The sequence below is a fragment of the Aspergillus pseudotamarii genome (assembly GCF_009193445.1).
Source record: "Aspergillus pseudotamarii strain CBS 117625 unplaced genomic scaffold BDV38scaffold_77, whole genome shotgun sequence".
NCBI lineage: Eukaryota > Fungi > Ascomycota > Eurotiomycetes > Eurotiales > Aspergillaceae > Aspergillus > Aspergillus pseudotamarii.
The window spans coordinates 120,506-142,740 of record NW_022475091.1 but is presented as its reverse complement, the minus strand read 5'-3'; the positions used below and the strand labels follow the sequence as shown (position 1 = coordinate 142,740).

At 51.1% G+C, this 22,235-nt stretch overlaps 7 protein-coding genes across 7 annotated transcripts; 3 read left to right on the top strand and 4 right to left on the bottom strand.

The window, feature by feature from the left end:
• Positions 1-491: 491 nt before the first annotated feature.
• BDV38DRAFT_287479 (Zn(II)2Cys6 transcription factor domain-containing protein) lies at positions 492-2,138 on the bottom strand (the record flags this gene model as incomplete). Its single annotated transcript, XM_032060880.1, has 1 exon — positions 492-2,138. The coding sequence occupies one exon, from the start codon at positions 2,136-2,138 to the stop codon at positions 492-494; it is 1,647 nt and encodes a 548-aa protein (XP_031908829.1).
• Positions 2,139-2,921: 783 nt separating this feature from the next.
• On the bottom strand, positions 2,922-3,248 carry BDV38DRAFT_260411 (uncharacterized protein). Its single transcript, XM_032055922.1, has one exon. It carries the CDS (start codon positions 3,144-3,146, stop codon positions 2,940-2,942), a length of 207 nt encoding a protein of 68 aa, XP_031908828.1. The 5' UTR covers positions 3,147-3,248; the 3' UTR covers positions 2,922-2,939.
• A 569-nt stretch (positions 3,249-3,817) lies between these two features.
• On the top strand, positions 3,818-6,404 carry BDV38DRAFT_296670 (putative APSES transcription factor Xbp1; the record flags this gene model as incomplete). The annotated part of the gene is made up of 4 exons (XM_032062980.1): positions 3,818-3,857; positions 3,925-3,956; positions 4,931-5,216; positions 5,574-6,404. The coding sequence occupies 4 exons, from the start codon at positions 3,818-3,820 to the stop codon at positions 6,365-6,367; spliced, it is 1,152 nt and encodes a 383-aa protein (XP_031908827.1). The 3' UTR covers positions 6,368-6,404.
• Positions 6,405-6,627: 223 nt separating this feature from the next.
• On the bottom strand, positions 6,628-8,525 carry BDV38DRAFT_296668 (MFS transporter; the record flags this gene model as incomplete). Its single annotated transcript, XM_032062979.1, has 2 exons — positions 7,019-8,525; positions 6,628-6,951 (listed from the first exon to the last, which is right to left on the bottom strand). Exons 1-2 carry the CDS (start codon positions 8,444-8,446, stop codon positions 6,628-6,630), a joined length of 1,752 nt encoding a protein of 583 aa, XP_031908826.1. The 5' UTR covers positions 8,447-8,525.
• A 333-nt stretch (positions 8,526-8,858) lies between these two features.
• On the bottom strand, positions 8,859-14,715 carry BDV38DRAFT_260409 (DNA topoisomerase 2). The gene is made up of 3 exons (XM_032055921.1): positions 14,303-14,715; positions 13,922-14,245; positions 8,859-13,869 (listed from the first exon to the last, which is right to left on the bottom strand). The coding sequence occupies exons 1-3, from the start codon at positions 14,366-14,368 to the stop codon at positions 9,064-9,066; spliced, it is 5,196 nt and encodes a 1,731-aa protein (XP_031908825.1). The 5' UTR covers positions 14,369-14,715; the 3' UTR covers positions 8,859-9,063.
• A 1,703-nt stretch (positions 14,716-16,418) lies between these two features.
• Positions 16,419-19,951, top strand: BDV38DRAFT_260407 (putative GTPase activating protein (Evi5)). Its single transcript, XM_032055920.1, has 4 exons — positions 16,419-17,164; positions 17,229-17,830; positions 17,883-18,239; positions 18,287-19,951. The coding sequence occupies exons 1-4, from the start codon at positions 16,766-16,768 to the stop codon at positions 19,608-19,610; spliced, it is 2,682 nt and encodes an 893-aa protein (XP_031908824.1). The 5' UTR covers positions 16,419-16,765; the 3' UTR covers positions 19,611-19,951.
• A 191-nt stretch (positions 19,952-20,142) lies between these two features.
• Positions 20,143-20,899, top strand: BDV38DRAFT_260405 (uncharacterized protein). Its single transcript, XM_032055919.1, has 3 exons — positions 20,143-20,243; positions 20,338-20,449; positions 20,544-20,899. The coding sequence occupies exons 1-3, from the start codon at positions 20,184-20,186 to the stop codon at positions 20,732-20,734; spliced, it is 363 nt and encodes a 120-aa protein (XP_031908823.1). The 5' UTR covers positions 20,143-20,183; the 3' UTR covers positions 20,735-20,899.
• Positions 20,900-22,235: the final 1,336 nt, after the last annotated feature.

The window sequence follows — 22,235 nt, the reverse complement described above, 5'->3', positions numbered from 1 at the left end:
TGCCGACTGGCGGAGAGAAATCTATCATCTTCCAGTTACATGGGTTCAGAGCAACGAAGGATACCCGGATGAGAGCATAAAATAGAGGTAGAGAGGGTTGTGTGACGGTAGATGGTGGGTGGTGTTGAGGGTGTATTGCCCTTCCGTGAGGGCTGTGAGCGCGCTCTGAAACTCTGAAAAGGCCATTATGCTTAGATAGATAGAGAGAGAGAGAGAGAGAAAGCCCCTGGCGTGAAACGGATGATCTGCGACCTGTCGGGTACTGTGAAACCTGTATAATTCAAAAGACCGTCTTTCATTCCCCTTTGGGCTGGGGTCTACAGCATGATGCTTAGGGCTTACAACTGTTGTTCGGCGTCAGGCCCGGTTCGGCATCGGTGAGTTTTACTTCATTTACTAGGAAACGCTTATAAGCTTCAATCGAACCTGACTTGCCATGTGGACAGATATTTGGCTTCTTGGCAACGATTGTGGAAGAGTAACTCTATTTTCTAAATATGCATGCTCTTCTCTAGCTCCTTCTTCAGTTGTCGGAGTTTTCTCCGCAACAGCCCAACCTTTCCCCGGCGGTTTCCTGGCCCCTCCCCTTGGACCACAAGCTCAATCATGGCAGGGCTGATTAATCCTCTACTAGCTCCAGCTCGGTCCCCTTCGCCGACTACCGAATCCCTTCGACGGGACTCCCCATGCATCTGAGTAAATAAGTAGGATCTACTCTCCTCAGACCGGGGTCGCTCGCGAGTCAGCTCGTATTCCCATTCGTCGACACCGAGGGCCCGTTCAACCTCGGTGAGCAGGTAGGAAATCACCTGGATGGCCATTAATATCTGCAGGGCACCGTAGTTGGTGGGCTGGAATCCACCCCACTGCAACGGTGGGATAACGGGGTGCATCCTTTGGCGATAGTCCGGGCCCCCCGCCATCGATTGCACGGAGAGTGCGTGGACGAAATGCGACATCTGTGTCAAGACGGTCATGTAAAGTTCGAGAATCCGCGCGTAGCCAGTGGTAAAGAGAAGGGCGGTAGGTAAATCGCAGCCTTCTGTGCGGCCCGGACGGTCTCCTCGCGTCGTGCTAGAAGAAGCCGTAGAGTACGGCGGAGGCATGTCACGCGGCGGGGAGAAAGGAGATGATCCCTGGCTGGAGGTGTCGCTATCGGGGTGCAAGACGTGCGACGGGCGCCATGATGGTGCTTGACCTATGGAAGAGGGACGACCGGTGGAGGACGAGGTCGACGTTGACGCAGGTGGTGGGGTGGGCAGTGAGGCGAAATAAACGCGCGTTTGCTTTGCCATGTCGATAAAGCGCTGTGTTTTCTTAAATGTGTCGATCAATGGATACCCATGGGCGAGCGTGTCGTCCGGCTGGTCACCGCTACAGGTGCTTAGTTTAGTGATCACAGCGGTTGGTGACGCAAACATCGGACCCCATGGCTCGGCGTGAAGAGATTGCTCGAGGTCGAATAGCGACAGGTTGACGTTGGAGAGCTCTCGGGTGATGTCCTGCAGAGAGTCCAATCCCGAGGGTGCGCTTCTATCGTCCGGGATTCTGGGTTGAGTCCCCAGCCCTCCTAATCCATTGGCGGGCAATTGGAAATAGTCGGCCAAATTGGGCATCGGAGGTACGCTGTCTGGAGTCCACAAAGAGGGGAATAGTAGGTTCTCCCGCGAGCTATCACGCGGACTTGAAAAGCTGAAAATATCGGACATGTTCCAGTCTGTAATGGATGGAGGCCCTGATGGCGGTACCTCTGATATCCCGACAGCCAGGAGGGTGGGCTGAGGACGGTTGTTGTGGTCGGTATGAGCGAGAGTACTGACAGAGCTGGAACGAACATGCTCTCGCGCACTGTCCGGATGACCATCCTCTTCTGGTGTCATTTCTAGAGCACTTAACGATCGTTTGCGACGCTTCTCCCGCGCATTACTACGCCTGACCAGCGTTTCCCCGGCAGTAGTCTTTGCTGGGCGGCCGCTCCGCGATGGAGGACTCCAGATACACTGGCGGTTCAGACGCTGACATCGAATACACACAGTGCAATTTTCTAGTTTTGTACAACGCAACTTTTGAGCATGACACTGGTCGCAGGCAACGCGGCGCGCAGACGGATTAACAATGACTCCTACATGAGGCGGCATGGTACATACTAGTAGGTAAGGAGGTAACCGGAAGAAATAAGTAGAAAAAAAGCTGGATCGGAAGAAACGCCCTTGCCTTGTGACTAGTTTATCCCAACTTGATTTCATAGCCCAAAGATGGAGGCTTCTGGAGTACCAGGTGTGTGCTCAGTGAGCGATCAGTGAGTTGTCCTTTGGTGCTTACATCTGGGGCGCTCACGTGGTGCCCTTTGCCCTTACAAAAGTGGCGGCATTTATCCGCATCGGGCAAGCCGACGGGACCTCCATTGCAGCAAAAGACTTCAAGGATAGTACATTACTAGTCTGACTACTGTTCAACAACAGTGCCAATCCATCCAATCGCTTCCTTTTACCTGGGCACTTCGTTTGCTCGTAACTGAAATGTTGTACCACAGAGCAAGCCAGGCCCACGTGTGATTGCAGCAGTCAAATTTAAACACGAAAGAATGTCTTACAACTCACGCCGTGGTTTCTTATGTTTAAGCCTCTTTTTTCGAATCCTACTCATTGCTCTTTGGGATCGTTTGACATGCTGTCTTTTCCAGTTAAAGACACAGAGCGAACGGCCTGAATCCCCTCGTGCTTTTGGTGTCACTCCAAACCAGGAACCGTATGTTTCGGATATTGGGCTTCCTTCCTGTTGTTACAGCGTATGTTTTGTCTCAATCCCGAGCCATTTGCTAAGTGACTGGCCAAAGGCATTCTAATATTTCTCTCTACTGTGCTTTCCCTACCCCTGAGCTAGAAGCCAACACCCTCTGCAGAATAGCTGGTTAACCCTGAGCCCGGGATTGCAGACTACTATCGAACTTGGTTTCCCGCAAGAGGTAAGCGATCCTTGTCGAAAAGCCTAGGGCTGTTACCACAAAGGACATAGAGAAAGAAAAGGAGGATTTCCATCAATGTAAACCCCTGAATCAAGAAATTAGCAAGGCAAACATTGCGAAACGACGCCACCATGAGTGGGACTTGCAGAGAAGCCTGCGTGGAAGGTTCTTTGATGCCCATAGCCAAGTTGTCTTAAACATTGGATGCATTTATGACAAATACCTTCGCGGGAACAAACCTTCAGACCAATGTGGAAGTTTTGTTTCAAGGATACCGAGCAACCAGCCTAGTGGGTGGAGTGGTGTTACGCTCGATGAGAGGTGAGGCTTCAGCTGAACTTAGACCAAGTTACTAAAGAGGCATCGCTCATGGCGTGACGTAGCATTGGCTTACAAAGATGGAGAATGAAATGATCCCAGTACTCTCGGTAACGCTCTGTATAATTATTGTCCGCGGCATCGGGGCTACTTTTGGGCTTCGCTCATGGGCTAGCGGTCAACAGTTGCAGGTTCACATGGCTTATCCTAAGCTTTCTCTTCTTATCTTTAGAAAATGCAGACACTAAATTGACTGGATAGAGGCTTGGCCATCGGAGATAACTCATTCGTTGGGAAAGTATGCAGGTATCCGTAAGTGAGACCCTCCCAATGACGGCCTCACAAGCCCGGCACCCATTCGTTTATTGGCCGTACACTCATAGGAGTTAATGTCTCAGCGGCCCTATCCCTCGCTCGTTCTGAGAACGAACTCATATACACAGTTACTTTATACCAGTCGCGGGGTAGCTCGCCTCATATCGCATGGTTGGAAAAGGACTGGCAGAGGATTGCGCACAATTGATTGCGATACAAATGGATAGCTTCAGGTTCGATGGTTCCTCTTCTCGTTTAGGTTTACGCTTACCAGACCGCCGTATCCGTCTGTTTGCATGGCGCGGAGATCAGGATCAACAAAAAAGCAATGAGTGTGGTTTCAGTCCTGCTCGACCAGGTAAGACCGCCACATGGGACGAAAGTGTCTGAAACTGATCTACCCTGTTTCGTTCCTGGTTCTGCGTCATCTCGAAGGGGGTAGCTGCAGGTCGGAAGGTGGAACAAGTGAAGCCTCGAAGAGAAGTGAAATCGTCCTTCGCAAAATCGCCTGCTGGGATCGCAACTGCACAGATCCAGAGCTCGTTGCCGAGTCAAGTTCTATTTTTGCTTGGAGAGTACTTGCTATACCCTATTTGGCGTGAGGTATGGCAGAATGGGTTCGCCAATGCTGTCTGCCCAATCTGATGGGTGCCTCGTGATGCCCCGTTGGCCAAGTACCGGTGAGGTTTTCTTATGCCGACAACTCTAAGACATGAAACCCAACCTAGTTGTCCAGTGGAAGATGTAGCTGTAAGTCTGGCTCACCGCTGCCTTAGATGGCCCATTGCCTCGAACAGGGACGGCTTCTGGCAAACAGAGGAGTTATCTAATCCTTTTTGTCGGATGTCGTTAAGTATCCACTCCGTGGTTCTAGGTTGCGCCGCTGGAGGTACCTGACAAAGGAGATGTTGTGGCGTAGGTTACCTCACACGTTAATATTTGTTATTTTTGTAAATCTATGGTTTATTTTTACATTTCTTGTCTTCCAAGTTGTCAGAGATTCAGATGAATGCCCAGAGTAGCGGTAAGCTTGGATATCTACCCTCATATCCATCTGCTTCCTTTTGCCTCCGTCATTGTCTCGCACATCCCTGATGCGGGCTAGAATCTCTACAACCGTTTATCTGTGGCTGAGGGTCTAATAAGGATCGCTAGTCCTGCGAAGTCAGATAAATCCCTCCCTTATCATCTCGCCACCTTCACCGACTGCGTTATTCGGGACGACACTTCTTCATGCTTCATTAGTACCTGGAACCACTTGCTGCTCACAAACTCTATCGAGACATGGCATCCATAGAATCACTTCTGAACCCGCTTCCTGATGCAAGTCAGTTCTCTCTCCCAAGCCCGGCGCCGACAAGCTCCGACCTGGTTCCTTGCAGTGAACCACGTCAGAAGAGACCAAAGCTCGCGAAGGATGCTCCGATCTTCAACAGGGGAAAGATTAGAGGGGAGCTACGGTATCCACCCTGTGAGGAGCGCAGCGAAGCACTAACCAAAGCGCATCGCGATTTTCAACTCCATCCCATGGGGGATATCGTCGAATATCCTAGACACATACCCTACAACAGCGACAAGAAGTCGTTCCAGGAGAAGACTGGACGAGAGAGCTTTGAAGGTGTGTCGTGCTTATCTATGGACAAAGACAGCGATCCTGATATCCACAGTGTTCCAGTATACGTTCAAGATCCCGGGACAGGAGAAGCAATGGACCGTGACGTGGGACTATAACATCGGGCTTGTCCGCACAACACATTTTTTCAAGTGCCAACAATACTCCAAGGTATGTGTATGCCCATGACACCGGGCGCGGCCTCGAACTCACCGGATGATTTTAGACCACTCCTGCCAAAGTCCTGAATGCGAACCCCGGTCTTCGCGACATCTGTCACAGTATCACAGGCGGGGCGATCGCAGCACAAGGTACCGATCATTTTCCATCACCCATCATTTATAACCAACTAACCTTCGATAGGATACTGGATGCCCTTTGCAGCCGCAAAGGCCGTCGCCGCAACATTCTGCTGGAATATCCGCTACGCGCTCACGCCGTTGTTCGGCCTCGACTTCCCATCTTTATGCGTGCCCCCCACCAACACCAGTCAATACGGACACATGCTCATAGATCGGGAGACCGTGCAAAAAGCCACCGAAACCGCAAACTACTACCGCATGCTCGAGCTCCGCTCTCCGGTAGTCACCTCCCCCGGACCTATCTTCCACCCTCCTAAACTTCACAATGGCGAGCCTGATCGCTCTACCTCATCTCCAGAGCGCAGCACTCCAGACATATACTATGGGACCCCAACCAGTCCGATCCACAACACATTCACCCCGGTGAACACACCCCGCAGCACAGGGGCAGCGTCTTCGAGCCCACGGCAGGTCCTGGCTTCTCTTTCGAGTGTGCGCGGCATAACCACCGACGATAGTTGTTCCGAGGTGACCCATTCTTCTACACCGTACTCAGAGAGCATGGACACACCGACCGAGTGTCTTTCCGACTCTGATGATGAGTATCATGCTAGCGACGGTGCCGATGGCATTGCCGTCGGCAATATCACCCGGCTGCAGAATACCCCAGCGAATGATGATGACGAATACAAAGTTGAGATGCGCGCCCGACGACAGTACAGGTCGGCGCTCTTCGCCCGGGAAGTAAAGGCTGCGCATGCTCTGCTTAGGTTGTGCATGCAGGATGCCACCGGCAGCGATGAGGAATATGTCTGGGTGGACAGGGGAAGGAAGAGACGCAGGGCGTCTGCTTAGCCGGTCTTTCTATGAAGGGTTACAACAGCGAAAAACCGAGACGAGAAATGAATACCATAGACAGGTCGGAGTTTGGTTTTATGTCCTGTAGTCATTCTAATTGAATTAACATTTTATTATGATTAACATATCTATATCTATAATCATCTATCTTTTAGACCATCCAAACATACCTTCATCCCCTACACCGCAACCTACAATCCCCCTTTCCCTTCCTTCTACCCTCTATATCCAGCCCCAAATAAACCCCCCAAAGAACCCTAAGAATCAACCGCAAACCGTGACCACCCCCTAATCCTCTCCCCCCAATACCAAAAAATATACGGCACAGGTGTCATAAGGGCACTAATACACGCCAAGATGGTAAGTGTATACTGCACGCCCAAATTCTTATAAAACGGGATCCCGACAACCGTCATCCCGCCCGCAGCACAATACCGCGAGACAGTCATGAAGCCCAACGCTGAAGCTGCGTAGATGTCATAACTGTCGATTACGTACATGTAGCTAGAGATGAAGACGGTTATGGTTCCGAAGCCGAAGATTGCAGAGGCGATGATGGGGGACCAGATTGAGATCCATTCCTTTATTCTTTGTTAGTATTTGGATTGGGGATGGTATGGTTAGGGGGAGGGAAAGGTTATGACTTACGTAGTCTGTCCAGCCCATCCAGAATAATCCGATAGGAATGAATGGGGCGCCGAGCATGGCGAACCAGAGTCTGTTTTCGGGTCTTGTTGGGTGGGGGGTTTTGGGATTTTGTTGTTCACCCTGTTGTTCTTGTTCACCTTCTACATTGCAAGTTGGATCTGTCCCTGACTGCGAAACCGAAGTTGAAGTATTAGAAGTATTGGAAGAAGCAGCAGCAGCAGCAGCCTCAAACTCCCTCTTAGTCCAAACATAAACAACAGGAACCCATAACCCGGCCGCCGCAATACCGACATACATAGCGACCCAGACAATATTGGTCAGACCCTGACTAAGACCATGGACATCCTGAAAGATAAACGGATAACCGTCAAAGAACGTAAACAGCACGATATATATAACCGTCATATACAATGAAATGAGCAGGATAATTGGTTCGTGAACCGTGAGTGAGAACTGGCGTTTGCAGGCCCCGAGAATCCGTTCGAAGAGGGCAATCTTCTGCACGTCCATTTCGGACCGATACCGTTTGTCTCCGGTGACCTGGCGCAGGTGGGCGGCTTTCCATTTTAAGAGGAGGGGTCCGTAGGTCTCTGGTTGGAAGAGGAGGATTAGGCCCATTATCAGACCGGACATTATGAGCATGATCCAGTTTGTCCAGCGCCAGGAGAGCGTGCCCTGGCCCATGTAGGAGGAGATGACGGGGCCGAAGACGGGTCCGCCGAAGGAGGTGATCGCGTAGAGGGGGAAGGTGAGTGTTTTTTCGAGCGGGTTCCAGAGGTCGGCGATTGTGCCGCCGGCGCAGGTGAGAGGTGGGCAGCCGAAGACGCCAGCGAGGAAGCGGAAGGCGAGCTGGGCGCCGATGTTGGGTGCGAGGCCGCTGGCCATGATGAAGATCATGAAGAGGGTGAGGGAGCCGATGTAGACGGCGTTGCGGCCGAGGATTTCGGATAAGGGTCCTGAGACGAGAGAGCCGGCGGCAAAGCCCAGGAGGTAGATTCCTGTTGCGAGGGAGGCGACGACCTCACTGACGTTGAAGGCAGCGGCGTTTTGGGGTATCACGGCGGATTCGATGGATGATGCGGCACCGACCGCGAAGGCGAGGGCGGAAACGATCAGGGTGGCCGTGATTCGTGTTGTCATGCTATAGTGGCGCGGATTCATGGGATCCTGGTCCTGCTCCCAGCCTACGAGGAAGACTGACGAAGGCACCCCACTACTGCTGTCTGTGATGTCTCTGCGCTGTACGCCTGGCGGTAGCGCCAGTGGTCGCGATTCAGGTCTCTTCTCCCAGACCGTCTCGTCATTTTCGCTGGTGTTACCGCTGGTATGTCTGCTTTCGCCTTGTACGCTTTGGCCCCATTCTGGATGGTCGGCAAGCTGTTTGCGCACGGCCTGGCCGATGCGATGGTATTGAAGATAGGACTGCATGGTAAAGAGTCAGTGTTGGCTACCGTCCAGGAAAGAAGAAAACGAGGGGAATCGCACAGTCAATATAGGGTCATTGAGCTGCTGAATAATAGGGCCCTTTTTTTTTTTTTTTTTTTATTTTTTTTTTTTTTTTTTTCTTTTTTTTTTTTTTTTTTTTTTTTTTTTTACTTATCTCGGATTTACAGTGGAGCAATTCGGGAGCTTTAGTGGGTTGGGACCAGTGACAGGGATGATGGTGATAGAATCTAGACGGTGACTGCTGCTGCATAGAAACCCTTGAAAGATTACCTGAAAGGGTTATCGGGCCCGCACCCTAACGCCCGATTTCCCGACTCGGAGAAAAAAGCTTGTCAATCAAGATGTGGGGCTTCGGACTTCACGCCGGCTTACAAATGCCATAAAGTGACTGGTTTTCTGCTCGGTGGTAAATGCCTTATATTACTACTACTCCCTAAGGCCGAGTCAATCCCGAGACCCAACGCCAAGATACAGCATCAAGAAAAACATAAAGAGAAAAGAGAGATATGGAACACAATAGAGAATGGCCGTTAATAGTTTGATACCATCACGAAATGAAATCTAGACGCTCAACGTCTCCCGGTATATCACTTCTTGCTTCACTCGCTGTCCTCCTGGAAATCATCTTCCGAAGCATCTCTTCCGTCCTCGCTGTCATCATCGATCACGTAGGTTTTCTTAGCTGCTGCAGTCCGCCGTGCAGGCCGACCAGCGGGCTTCCGAGCAGGACGCACCTCCTCTTCTTCGTCCGAATCGGCAGCCTTCTTGGCCCCAGCGGGGGAGTCCAAGATATCATTGGCCATAGCGTCAATATCGTCATCGGACAAGTCATCGGCCAATTTCTTCTTCCGGGTAGTGGTCTTGGCTTGCTTGGAAGCGTAGGCCTTGGCAGCTGGTGACAAGGTGGTCTGCTTGGCGGCCGCAGCCGTCTTAGCAGCAGCGGTGGCATCCTTCTTAGGACGACCGCGCGCCTTCGCGGTGGTCGGCTTCGCGGCAGTGGCTGCCGCCTTGCCCCTTGCGGCGGGCTTAGCTTTAGAAGCGGCGGGCTTCACAGGCTCCTCCTCATCGTCCTCTTCTACGACGTTATCATCCGAGACCTTCACTTCCTTGGGCTTGACCTGCAACGATCGCCGCGGAGACTTCGAGGGCAAGAGCTTGCCGTAATCAGTCTCATCGTCGAAATCAGACGAAATCCTCGATGCCTTCGGAGGGCTCGTCTGCAATCCGGAGCTGCTGCCGGGCTTATGCTCGGAGAAAAGCTCTCGGGAGTCGGACGTAGCGCTATCCTTGGCTCCAATGCCCTTGACCATTTGGCTGACATCACCCAGGAGATCATCTCCGTTGTCACTGTCAGAGTCGCTCATAGCATACTTGATCGGTTTGCGAGACCGGCTAGGGGGAGCGGACGACTTAGCCGCCTCAGCCTTCGTGATCTCAGCAAAGTCATCATCGTCAAGATCGTCCTCGTCCTCCTCGTCCTTAGGCTTAGCCGTAGGCTTAGGTTTGGCTTTAGCCGCTGGGCGGCCCCTCTTGGGAGGTGCCTCGACTTCCATTACATCCTCGTCCACTTCTTTCGCTTTGGAAGCGGGTTTAGCGGCGGCTTTAGGTGCTCCACGACTCTTCTTCGGCACAATCTCTTCTACTTCTGATAGGCCGAAGTCGTCATCTTCATCCTCCTCCTTGGGAGGCTTGGACGCTCCACGCTTCTTCTTAGGCATTACTTCCAGATCGGAGTCTTCGTCGGAGTTGTCTTCGTCCTTGGGAGGAGATTTAGGTTTCGTGGCTGGTTTGTTCAGGTAGTTGAGGAGGCCGCCTTTCGGTTCAGCTTTCTTGGCCGCAGCGGACTTCTTCGTCTTAGGGGCGGCAAAGTCCTCATCATCCGGGTCATCTCCAAGAGCAGCCTTGCGCTTCTTCGCTCCCGCTCCACGGCCAGCCGTCGTCATGAGCTTCGAGGACCCGCGCCGACCCATCATGGCCACCTTACGCTGGCGACGATGTTCATCCTCGAGCTGGAATCTCCATTCAGCGATGAACTCTTCCAGGTCACGCTTCCAGATATCCTCCTTTGACATCTTGATCAACGCGTCGACCTCGACCTCCTTGTCGCCAATCTGGCGGCGGAGCTTTTCGACACGCTCCTGGGTCAAGGACCAAATGGCCATGCCTAAGAGGTAATCGTAGGCACTGGAAAGAACTTCGGTGTCCTGAGAGTCAGACTCGTCATCCTCTTCCTCAACGACGCGCTCTTCTTCTCCAGCCTTGACGGCTTCAGCCACCTTCGGGAATGCCTTGTAGCCTTTGTCTTTCAGTTCCTGGACCAAGACATTCTTCTTCTTCTTGGAGACGACCAACTTCCCATCGATGATCTCCTGGACAAAGCGCGCCTGGTTGCTGAGCTTGTCGAGCTCCTTTTGAAGCTGCGAGAGCTGGTACTGCTTGCGCTTCTCGTAGAACTTGAGACGGTAGGTATAGAATTCCTTAAGGATGTCATCAACGGCCGCATACTTTGTGATCCGACCTTCTGGGTCGAAAGCCACCAAGTTAGTGGTCGCCACCGTTTTGGACAATTTGAACTTCTCCTCCAGGCCTTCAGATAGAGCGCTCTTCATGTTCTTCTCATCCAGCTGGATAACAAAATGTACCTTGGTATGGGTGTTGTAGTCCTTGTAGTCCTTGATGAACGACGGAGTCTTCTCAGCCTTGATGATATCCTCCAGCTTGTCCTTAAAATCCTGAGTCCAGGTCCGGATAGGAAGTTCGGTGATCTCAACTTCCTTCTCGCCAGTTTCTTTAATGATACCACTGAACTTAAAGCGATCGCCACCGACATCGGTGACTTCACCGGTGAATCCACGGAACCATGGCTGCATGGGTCGGATTTCTTCTCCGTCCATGAGTCGCTTGAGATTGTCCACGATGTCCTCGGGGTTGTAGTTGGGGATGGATGAACTCCAGCCGGTACCAATACCATCAGCACCGTTGACCAGGATCATGGGAACCACGGGCACGTAGACTTCCGGCTCAATCTTTTCACCATCATCCTCATTGTAAGTAAGTAGAGGATCGTCATGGGCATGGAAGACACGTCGAGCGAATGGCGACAGGCGAGTGTAGATATAACGAGCACTGGCACAGTCGGATCCACCCTGAAGACGACTACCAAAGTTACCACTAGGCTCCAGACAGTTCACATTGTTGGACCCGACGAAACTCTGTGCCAGGCCGACGATGGTCTGCTGCAAGGAGGTGTCACCATGTTGATATGCAGTCATACCAGAAACGTGACCCGCCAACTCGACCACCTTCATATCCTTCTTCAAGTTGCGGCGGAAACAGGTATAGAGAACCTTGCGTTGACCGGGCTTGAGGCCATCCACGACCGAAGGGATCGAACGGATATTGTCCGCCATACTGAACAGGATAAGTTCCTTGTTGATGAAGTCCGTGTAAGAAATCTTGGACACTGAGTGATCCAAGAAAGTTCCCGGCTTGAATTGACGCAACCACTCTTTTCGCTCGTCGGCCTTCTTCTTGGAGAAAGCAAGCTCAATCAGTCCCACCTCGTTGTCCTGCATGGTGTGGAACTCCTTGAGATGGCGGTCAAGGTCCCGGAAGTAGATTTGTGCATCTTCGGTGGTACTGGTACCCAAACCCTTGTAGTACTTGTGGTCCCAGCCGCGTTCGTGCCTGTGTTCCTCCTTCCAGGCCTCATACTCAGGCATGGTGAAGAACGAGCGTTGCTTCGTCGGATTCTTCGGGTCACCCTTCCACACTTTCACAATGGGCGTGATGAACTCGATGAGAAACTCCGGAATTTTCAACAAACTCGGGAATTGAGCTTGCAAAAAGTTAATGAGCAAACCCTTGATGTGAGAACCATCATGATCCTGATCGGTCATGATCATCAAGTGTCCATAACGCAGCCCACGGGTATCCGTGTATTCTTTCTTGTGCTGCAACCCAAGGAAGTTTTTGATGTTCTGGATTTCTGCGTTCTTCGAGATCTGTTCGAAAGTGGCATCACGGACGTTGAGCAATTTTCCTCGGAGGGGGAAAACACCAAAGAGATCTGGACCGACCACCGCACGCCCAGCCATGGCCAGACCCTTGGCCGAGTCACCTTCTGTCAGAATTAGTGTGCAATGATGGCCATCCTTGGTACCAGCCTTGTTGGCATCGGTCAGCTTGGGATTGTTCATACGAGCACGGCGACCACCATCGGTCTTCTTCAGCATCTGGTCGGCCTTTTGCTGAGCGAAATGCAAAATATTGGACATGACGTCCGTCTTCAAGATCTTCTTGTAGAAGTCCTCTTCCAGAACACATTTGCTGCCGAATTGAGAGGTCTTGGTGGTCAGCTGCTCCTTCGTTTGAGAGGTGAAGGCCGGGTTGACAATCTGAGCGTTCACGAAAATAAAGATGTGATTCCGAATCTGAGCAGGCTTTAGAGTGGCACCATTCTTGTTCTTTTTCTTCACTTGCTCGGCCAGTTTGTTACAGATCTGGTCGGCAATATAGTTCACATGGGTACCACCGGAGGTCGTCGCAATCGAGTTCACGAACGACACCTGTTGGAAGGAGCCATCTGAGACTGCAAAGCCGACTTCCCAACGAGGATCGGGGCTGCAAGTGATAATCTCGTCCTTAGCGGCAGGACCATCGTCACCTCGTTCCCGGCGGATCGCTTTGGTGTACATCTCCATGTACTTCTTGAAGTTGCGAACGGGCACCCGGCTGCCGTTCAACTTGACCGCCACTTTCGCGGTTCCCGCCAAATCGTAAACACGACGCTTCACAAGGGCCTCGAAGTCGTTATCCATGCCGTCCATTCCAAACTTGGCGTAGTCTGGCTTGAATGTGACCTTGGTGTAGTCATCACCCTTAGCATCAGTGATCTTCGCCTTGCCCATTTTCGTCATGTTGCTGGTCCACGTTTGTTTGTATTTCTTCTTCTGCCGCGAGTCCTGAGTCTCGATGCTGAACTCGGTGGAGAAGACGTTACAGAGCTTAGCACCGAACCCGTTACGACCACCAGTGACCTTTTGCTGGGTATCATCGTAGTTGGAGGAGGTGAGCAAATGACCGAAAATGAGTTCCGGAACGTAAATCTTCTCCTTTGCATGCATTTCAATTGGGATACCGCGACCGTTGTTCCAGACGCTGATTTCGCCGGTTTCCCGGCTAATGGTCACGCGAATCTCATCCATGTTCGCATCATTTTGTTTGTTATCGGCCGCGTTGACGACGATTTCATCGAAGATCTTGTAGAGACCAGGGACATACGAGACCTCACGGAACTCCATCCCCTCCGTCTCCGAACTGTACACCCACATGTGCTGCGCGGTACGTTCAATGGACCCGATATATGTATCCGGACGTTTAATGATATGTTCAAGTTGTGTGAGCTGCGTCTTCTGGTTAGCTAGCGACTTGGCCATTGTCCGGGCCGCTACTTGCCTTCTGGTACTTCTCTGATACATTTGAGTCCTTGGGGCCGGCGTCAGCATCATTCGTGAAGGATTCATTTTCCACATCTGCAAGAGGCTTGGCGCCGCCCTTCTTCGCTGCGGGAGCTTTCTTCGCCTTCTTCGGAGGTGTATGTGACAGGACGGAGTCGTCATCGTCGAGCTGACCGCCGTCTGACATCTCATCGTCGTCGCTGTCTGGCTTGGCGCGCTTCTTTGAAGCAGTGGCCTTTCCGGTCGCTTTGCCTGTGAGAGTTGTTTGCGTCATCTTCTTAGGCGCCGCTGCTTTCTTGGGGGCCGCCTTCGCCTTGGGCTTCTATGCGACTGTCAGTATATGTCCAGATAGATTGAGGGATGTGACAATCCAACATACGGGCTCGGGCTCAAAGTCAGAGCCGTCGTCCTCAAAGACGGAATCATCCATTATCGAGTCGTCCATGGTGAGAGAACTGAAAAGGTAGGAGAAAGTATAGGAAACGTTGCGCAACGAGTGACAGAAAATTAGAGAAATAGGGGAGAAGACATGTGAGCGCTCTCCCAGAAGCAACAGAAGTTAGGTGGCGTTGAGAATAAATGAACAAAACCACAGTAAAGTTCCCCAGTCAGAATCTCCTCCTTTGTCGTCTCTTGTGTTGATTTTTTGTTGTTGACGCGCCCATGCGACTGATGGGTTGACGGCAGAAACTGTCCTTCCGCCATCGGTTCAGCATTGTTCCGCCCCGGGGTGGCGGAGGTTTAGCCGCAACGGGCAATTCCCAAACACTTGCGCCCGAAAGGGAAATGGCGACCAAAACATCCAGGGGGCGGCGGGGGAGGGGAAATCCGCCTGGACACGAGCCAGACTTGATTACAATGACCGAGTGAGTGTACGCGACGTATTCTTATCTGTGGTCATTGCACACCTCTTCTACTTCTTGTATAAAACTGAAAACAGGGCGAAGTGGTTCATGACAGTTCTTTTACAGCTTCGTTCCCCTAGACAACCAGACCAATCAATCCGTATGATCCATACAGAAGTATAGCTCCTGGTACACAATTCAGCGTCGATGTGTCCGTTGTATTTGACCAAAAACGCTTTATTCTGTCTCAGAACAGATGGGGACTTCTATATCCAGAACGATAATGGCTGGTAGACCTTGTAGTGCGACCACTGGTAGTGGGTTCGGCGGAAATTTCCCCTTTTCCAAGATATATATTTGTCGCATTAGTGACCACTGACTCGTACTACCAACGGCCGATGCTTTAGCCAAGCACTCTATATACTCGAGTCACTAACCATTTGAAGTTAGCTCTGTAGAGGAATGTTCTAAAACTATGATGGAAGTTTCCATTGGTATCACTTTCACATGCTTCTTAATCCTCCTTTTACTTTTAATCATCTCAATAGATTAATGTTAATTTGATATGAACAGAAGTTGCCCAACGGCGAACAAGGAACATCAGGCTGGTCTTGGCATACCATACCCGATACAGGTTATATTACATGGCGGCCAATGATGTCGCGTCAGCAGTCTGACCAGCCAATCAATCTACACACCATCATACCCGAAACGCATGAAACTCGTTATTAGGCGGTATCATTACATTCAGGGGAAGGCGCCCTGAATGGGCCAGTCATGGAATTTCTATTGTCTTTGCCCTCAGGGACTGCATGCAGGTACCGTACACACATTAGTACTGTACTAGTACTGTATGCCACCAAGGACTCATGCAATAGATTGTACGGGGAAGCGTAAACAGGTCAGCGACAGTCGATTGTCAAAGAGGAGATGATATGATCATCGGTGCCATGCCTTTTTTTTCGGGTGGTCCATGTCAAAGCTCCAAGTTGTTCTCCTCACCGTATCGAAGTGGGTAATCACCTGCAGCGTTCAAAAACTGTTATGGACGATTATAGTGCAGTGGAGACTCGGTCTGGATCGACCGGATCCAGAGAATCCAAAGGCACTCACTAATTCCATGGTGTTTCCATAGGGCTTTTTTCGTCTTGGATTCGGAGATTACCCCCGTCAATACAATAGATTGACACAGGAGAGTGATCCATCCGTGGTCAGTCACAGAGAAGATCTATTTTCGGGGTTGGAGTGGAGGACAATCCCATGGTTCAGGTCAGGGTGGAAGTACCCTGGATGTACCCAGGAGGTACCGAGTACCGGATCCAGGTCAATATGGGACCATGTCCACGAACTCACAATCCTTGCAGTCCCGCACAATGAGCACCACAAAGAAGAAGAGGAGATCCAGGACGAGAGAAGCGAAGATAATTATTGAAAAGCGATCGGCAGGCGAGACTCTTAGGGACTCGGAGGGGACGAAAATGCGAAGACTAATTTGAATTTCCCCTGAGGGCCGGCTGTCATGACCGTGTACTAACGACTATGGAAATACTAGTGGGTTCCATAGTATTGTGGTACTAGTGGCCGGCACTAATTACTCAAGCTAAACAACTTCCTACACCTGCTGTCATTATTCTTTCTTCTTCAGGAGTCCGATCACTCAACTTTCTTCCCCCCTTCCTCTTTTCCTGGGAAAATTTTTAATTTTGTGCTTGAATGGTCCTCTACTCGTTCTACACCCCGCTACGATATCATCGTTGTCTTTATCCACTGTAGTCGCACTCAGAAATGCTGTCATTCTTGACGGCCACTGCTTCGATTGATCGCCGCCACTCTTCTTATCGTGTGCTCGCTCTCCGTTAGCCCCTCGTTCCCCTCAACCCCCCGTCATCCCATCGGCGCGTCCTTCGCTAGTGAGAGACTCCGCGGAGGGATGAGTCGTTGATCTCGACCATTTTAGATAAAGAAAAGAAAAATAACGAAAAGGCAATTCTGACACGATGGACAATTCCGAGGCGACCACCGCCCAACTTCATTCGCCCGGCGTGCCGAAGAATATCCCTCCGATCCATCAACATTCCGACTCAATGGTAACTGTCCCCTTATCGGACGTACAATCGAGTTCCGAGCATACCCAGCCCGATTGGCGGTCGCTTGACATTCCTCAGACCCCGATCGAAGTTACATCACCCACGGGAGAGAGCGTCGAGGCCGACGAACCTACGAGTACCACGCCTACACGAGACTCGGAACAACATATTCTGCAACCACGGACATACCGCGCCTCGATCGTTTCACGAAGTAGCGAAGAAATCTTCCGTGGCGGGGTCGACGGTGTTGACTGGAGGGAACTGGATAAATCTGAAGAGCAAGAACCGCGTGGGGAGGGTTCTGATGAGGTATGTACCATACGAGGTTGATGGGCGCGGGGAAAGCATGATGGAAGAAATTGACCAGATTTAGTCTACCTCGCTTCTGTTAGCTCGGCTGGAACAGGAGAATAATGCTCTGGCAACTGATCCCAAATCGGGCTTGCAAGCACAGCAGTTTCGCGGAGTGAGGAAGTCCCGGTCGCAGTCATTGCGTCAGGTTAAGCAATTGATCAACGATGACCCGCGGTCACTGCGATACTCCCAGCTTCCGCCGCCCCCGTTGACCGAGCTCGAATTTTGGGCGGCTCTCGTCTCGGATTACCCACAGACGGCCCAGCGCTTGCCGACGTTGACCTCGAACAAGATCCGCAGTGGGATCCCACCTCCTTTGCGAGGGGTTGTATGGCCTAGCTTGGCTGGAGCACGGGATACGACATTATTAGCGGAGTACCAGCGACTTTGTGGCGAGACGAGTCCATACGAAGGATTGATCGGGAAAGATATCGGCCGTAGCTTCCCCAATGTCGAGATGTTCCGCGATCCGAACGGAGAGGGACAGCAAATGCTCGCTCGAGTGCTGAAGTGCTTCAGTCTCTACGATACGAAAATCGGCTACTGCCAAGGCCTGGGGTTTGTGGTTGGTCCTTTGTTGATGCACATGACAGACGCCGAAGCGTTCTGCGTCCTTGTACGGTAAGTCACCATTTGCTCTCCACTGAACTTGAGCCATTGACTGATGAATCAGGCTCATGGACCACTATGACATGCGCACATGCTACCTTCCAGATCTCTCCGGGCTCCATCTCCGTGTGTACCAGTTCCAAAATCTTCTCGCCCGTCTTCGTCCGGCTTTATATGCGCACCTGGAGTCACTTCACGTCGAGCCGATCTACGTGTCGCAATGGTTCCTATCGTTCTTTGCGGTCGCGTGTCCAATGCCCATGCTTCTCCGGATTTACGATGTCATCTTCCTCGAAGGCGCCTGTGAAACTTTAATGCGAGTGGCGTTATCGCTCATGCAGCGCAATGAGAAAAAGATTATGGCATGCGCGGAATTTGAAGATGTCATGCAGCTTTTGCTCTCGAGGAGTTTGTGGGATACGTAAGTCTTCTCTTTCCGCCGGGAGAATCTCAGCCTAACAGAGATAGATATGCCTGCCACGCGGACGATTTCGTCAACGATTTTGTTTCGTTGACTTCGCTAGTCACCAAGGAGAGTCTCCAGACGTTGGAGGCCAGCTACAACCAGTCGCAAGGAGTGCCGACCGGCATTTCGTTCCCACAGATGCAAGCAGCGGCGTCTAGGTTTCTGGGCCGTTTCTGGGCGGGGTCAAGCTCTCACACGTCTGCCAAGCCGTTTACCCTCAACCCCAACCACGCGAGTTCCTCGGCCAGCATTCGCCGCACCACTTCCAAACAAAGCATGACTTCGACACTCAATTCGATTGAATCCACGTCGGATGCTAGCACTGCTCCGACGGAGGTGTCCAGCGATGTGCCGAAACCGCGTGTCAAGTCTATGATGTCGCAGCACAAGGATCGCGATCTCCACACGCAGATCGAAGATCTGCTCATGGCACTCAGCGACTTACAGCGACAGCACGCGGACCTCACTCGGGAACTACAACAAGAGCGCGAAGAGCGTGAAGCAGATCAGGAACTGTCGAAAACGATGCTGAGTTACATGAAGGAGCTCGACAATTCCCCGACCGATTTGATCACCAAGGCGGAAGGGCGATTTGGCGCGACCGAAGCCCCTGCACGAGAATCGATCGGCCAAACCAAGCAGCAGCTTCTGGAAGACCTCAATCGGTGGAAGGAAATGCATTCTGTGGAATCCGGCCGGTGCCATGATTTAACGCGCCGGATTGACGAACACGAGAAGGAGAACACCTCACTGCGCGAGCAGGTACGCGAAGCGCGGGGTCGCATTCAGGATGGATATCGGGAACGGCAACGGCTCGAACGCATGTTGCGCGAATTGCGCACGGCGCGAAACCCCCGAAGTAGTACCGAGACATCAACGGATTACGGCTCGCCAGTCAGCGAACCGGGAGAGGGTATCCCAGGCGGCCTGCGGGAGTTGAGACTGGTCCGCACTAATTCGCAGAAGAGCACGTTCACGAAGAGGACTAGCAGTCTCGGCTTGCAGAATTTCCTGTCGACGGAAAACAACAAACCGGCTGCCGACGAAGCCTTGCTGCTCGAATTGGTTAATGCGAAGACGGCGGAGGCGGTAGCCAAGCAGGAATTGGAAGAGATGAAAGTGAAGATGGATGGAATGAGGAAGTTAATAGCAGCGTCTCAACGATCTCCGTCGCAGAACGGTGACCGCAATTCCATCGTTCGATCACCTTCGTCCGCAGGAAGTCTCCATAAGGCGTCTACGGAGCCCGCTACCGGCGGCGGCGGCTTCTTTGGATGGGGACGTCGGGCGGCCTCTACCAGCAACGAACAGTATGCAGAGAAATAACTGCGGGGAAATAGGTGCATATATATATGGTTGTGTTTGTTTGTACATTGTCAGGTTGACCTTGCATGGCGGAGTTGGTGTGGTTGGTGTTCATGTGTTGGTCTCTTTTGGAAGCATATATCCCAAGTACAATAGGCTGTATTCTGGTGTACATACATTGATATCCGAGGGGCTTGGTGCATATTGGATTGACTTGTATACCCTCACCTATGTCGGTTACGCCGAGGTTTATAAGGACCATTGAAGAGAAAAGCCGCAGCTTCAGCATAAAACCGAGAAACATCCGGGCAGGTTAGGGCTCAGTTACTTCCGACGACACTTCTCCTCTCTCTAACTTAGATTCCCTGTCATATAAATATTTTATCAACAAACATTGATCTATCCCAAGCTCAAAAAGCCAGTAGCGACCATCAACTGAAAGATCGACAACCAAACGGACCGAGTTCCTCGGCCTTGGCATTGATTCCCATTCATTTATTCTAATCCATCCCTGAAGTCCCCTCAAACCTCAACGATAACTATCCACCTCAACAACTCATCACTCCAACCCACCGTAACAAGATCCAAGCCAAGATGCCCACCGCCCTCCAGTCAACAGCCGCAGGCTGGCTCTTAATCTCCCTCGGCCACACGGTACATACACACCTACAAACCACCAACCCCAACCGCATAATCCCCCAAGAAGAAAAGGAAAGAAAGACTAACGATAGACCATTACAAACAAAAGTTCTCAGCAAAAGACTGGCAATCTCTCCCCCAAGTCCGCACCCTCCCTAATCTAGCCTACACCTGTGCCAGAGCAGGTTGGTACCAGGGGAGTGGGTTCTTTCTTATGAATGGTACGTTTCTTGCTAGAACCGAGAATTCCGAATTTTATTCGGATTTTCTATTACTTCCTGCACATCCAAAGAAGGCTACTTAACAAATACATAGCCTTGATAAACTACAACTGGTCGCAAAACCCGGCTCTGCTGAACGACCCTATTAACCGGGCTGTCGCGGCTCTAATGACGGCTATTGTGGGGATTAGTTCCGGGTGGTATTTGAAACGTGGGGTCAAGAGTAATGGTATTGTGGTTGCGCTTATGGGGGCTTTGCAGGCTTGGGCTGCTTTTGGGAATTAATTTTTGTAGTGGATCTAGTGATTATTGAATTTCGGTTCGTGAATCTTTGTTGTTGGTTTAGCTTCTGGTGGGATGGAAGTGATGTAGAGAATTCTCTGGTTTTTATGGAATGTATGGGTTTATTAACTCTGGATAGGTAATGGGAGGAATGTATGCTGTTGAGTGATGTATGGAATTGCTGAGTGAAGTCAGATCAGCTATTCCTCTGGTCATCGATATATAAACTTCAATGTCCTTGAGGATCTCATAACCTCGATATCTACCTATACGAGACCGGATAAAGGCATTCTTAACTCTGTGTTTACTTCCATACTCTTCCAGAAACCATGCACCATATTTATATACAAGCTATGGAGCCCTTTTCAATAAGAAAGGCCAGCGAAATCAGCGAATTTATCCGATGCCTGGTGTGCAATGCCTTGCTAGCGGCTTCTTTACAAACAAGGGTTATGAATTGACCTTTAGACTCCAACGCGAATGGAAATGTCAAAGCATCGAGTTTGCCTAAGGGACGCCCCAGTAATTGCGGAACTTGGAGATAATACCTGTGTGACGTGCCGTGGCTACTACTCATTATAGAAGAACAGCTCTCACGAATCCATCTATCCCTACATAATCAGCCGGATATCCCGACAGGCACTTCATGGAAGCAACCTTGAGGTTGAGAGTTTATAATACCCGCTCGACAGATACCCTACGCTCAGTCAACCGATTTCACTTATGAATCTGCCACTGGGAAAGCAGACAATGTTGAGTTTTACCTGTGGAAAACAGTATATCTCCTTCAGGATGAAGCATACCGCAGACCGGATAATGCGATACACACATGATCTTATGGAGGCTAATGCCGTTCGGACCCTTGAGGCTCAGGGCAGAAATAAGCGTCTCATTATACATGCTGCCATGCTCTATGAAAATGGAACTCTGGGGAAGCAGAATGAGTGGAACGAAACCCCCAGTGACACGAACGCCTCGGTGAGACGATGGCTTGTAATTTGCTTTGCCTTCATAGACTCAATGAGTTATGCCTTACCTTCCATATGTCAACTGGTCCTGAGAAAGAGCGTACCAGTGGCCCATCGACTTCGAGGCTAATGGGAATGTCAGGAAGACATGCTTTGTGAACTCTGCTAGTGCAGAGACAGCTCATCATTGTGACCGTCGGTCGAACAGTGATTATCGAGCTAAACAGCAAGCGCTGTGTAGCTGTTTACAAGGGGTACTATGTACTCATCCGGGAACAGCAAGCAAAGAAATCGACGTGGCTATGCAACATATATCCTGGCAGCCACTGGCATAACAGGGTTGAAGCAGGAATACTGAGATACAGTGATCTGCCACTGAACAGCGACGCTGATACAAACTCAATTAAAGGCAGTCTTTTCGTGCCCGAGTCGACGACCGACTGGTTCAGCCTGACGAAATCTTCCGGTCTATTCAAAAAAGCCCTGGGTAACCTTACCAAGCTTGGGCCTGGCAATTCGATGAAGCTGTCGAACAA

Excerpts from the sequence above, each read along its gene's own strand:
- BDV38DRAFT_260407 (XM_032055920.1), top strand. The coding sequence starts at position 16,766 with ATGGACAATTCCGAGGCGACCACCGCCCAACTTCATTCGCCCGGCGTG. Across the intron at positions 17,831-17,882 it reads GCGTTCTGCGTCCTTGTACG|GCTCATGGACCACTATGACA; the intron begins GTAAGTCACCAT and ends CTGATGAATCAG. Across the intron at positions 18,240-18,286 it reads TCGAGGAGTTTGTGGGATAC|ATATGCCTGCCACGCGGACG; the intron begins GTAAGTCTTCTC and ends TAACAGAGATAG.
- BDV38DRAFT_260405 (XM_032055919.1), top strand. The coding sequence starts at position 20,184 with ATGCCCACCGCCCTCCAGTCAACAGCCGCAGGCTGGCTCTTAATCTCC. Across the intron at positions 20,244-20,337 it reads TAATCTCCCTCGGCCACACG|TTCTCAGCAAAAGACTGGCA; the intron begins GTACATACACAC and ends TACAAACAAAAG. Across the intron at positions 20,450-20,543 it reads TGGGTTCTTTCTTATGAATG|CCTTGATAAACTACAACTGG; the intron begins GTACGTTTCTTG and ends ACAAATACATAG.
- BDV38DRAFT_260409 (XM_032055921.1), bottom strand. The coding sequence starts at position 14,368 with ATGGACGACTCGATAATGGATGATTCCGTCTTTGAGGACGACGGCTCT. Across the intron at positions 14,246-14,302 it reads CTGACTTTGAGCCCGAGCCC|AAGCCCAAGGCGAAGGCGGC; the intron begins GTATGTTGGATT and ends ACAGTCGCATAG. Across the intron at positions 13,870-13,921 it reads TATCAGAGAAGTACCAGAAG|CTCACACAACTTGAACATAT; the intron begins GCAAGTAGCGGC and ends CAGAAGACGCAG.
- BDV38DRAFT_260411 (XM_032055922.1), bottom strand. The coding sequence starts at position 3,146 with ATGGGCATCAAAGAACCTTCCACGCAGGCTTCTCTGCAAGTCCCACTC.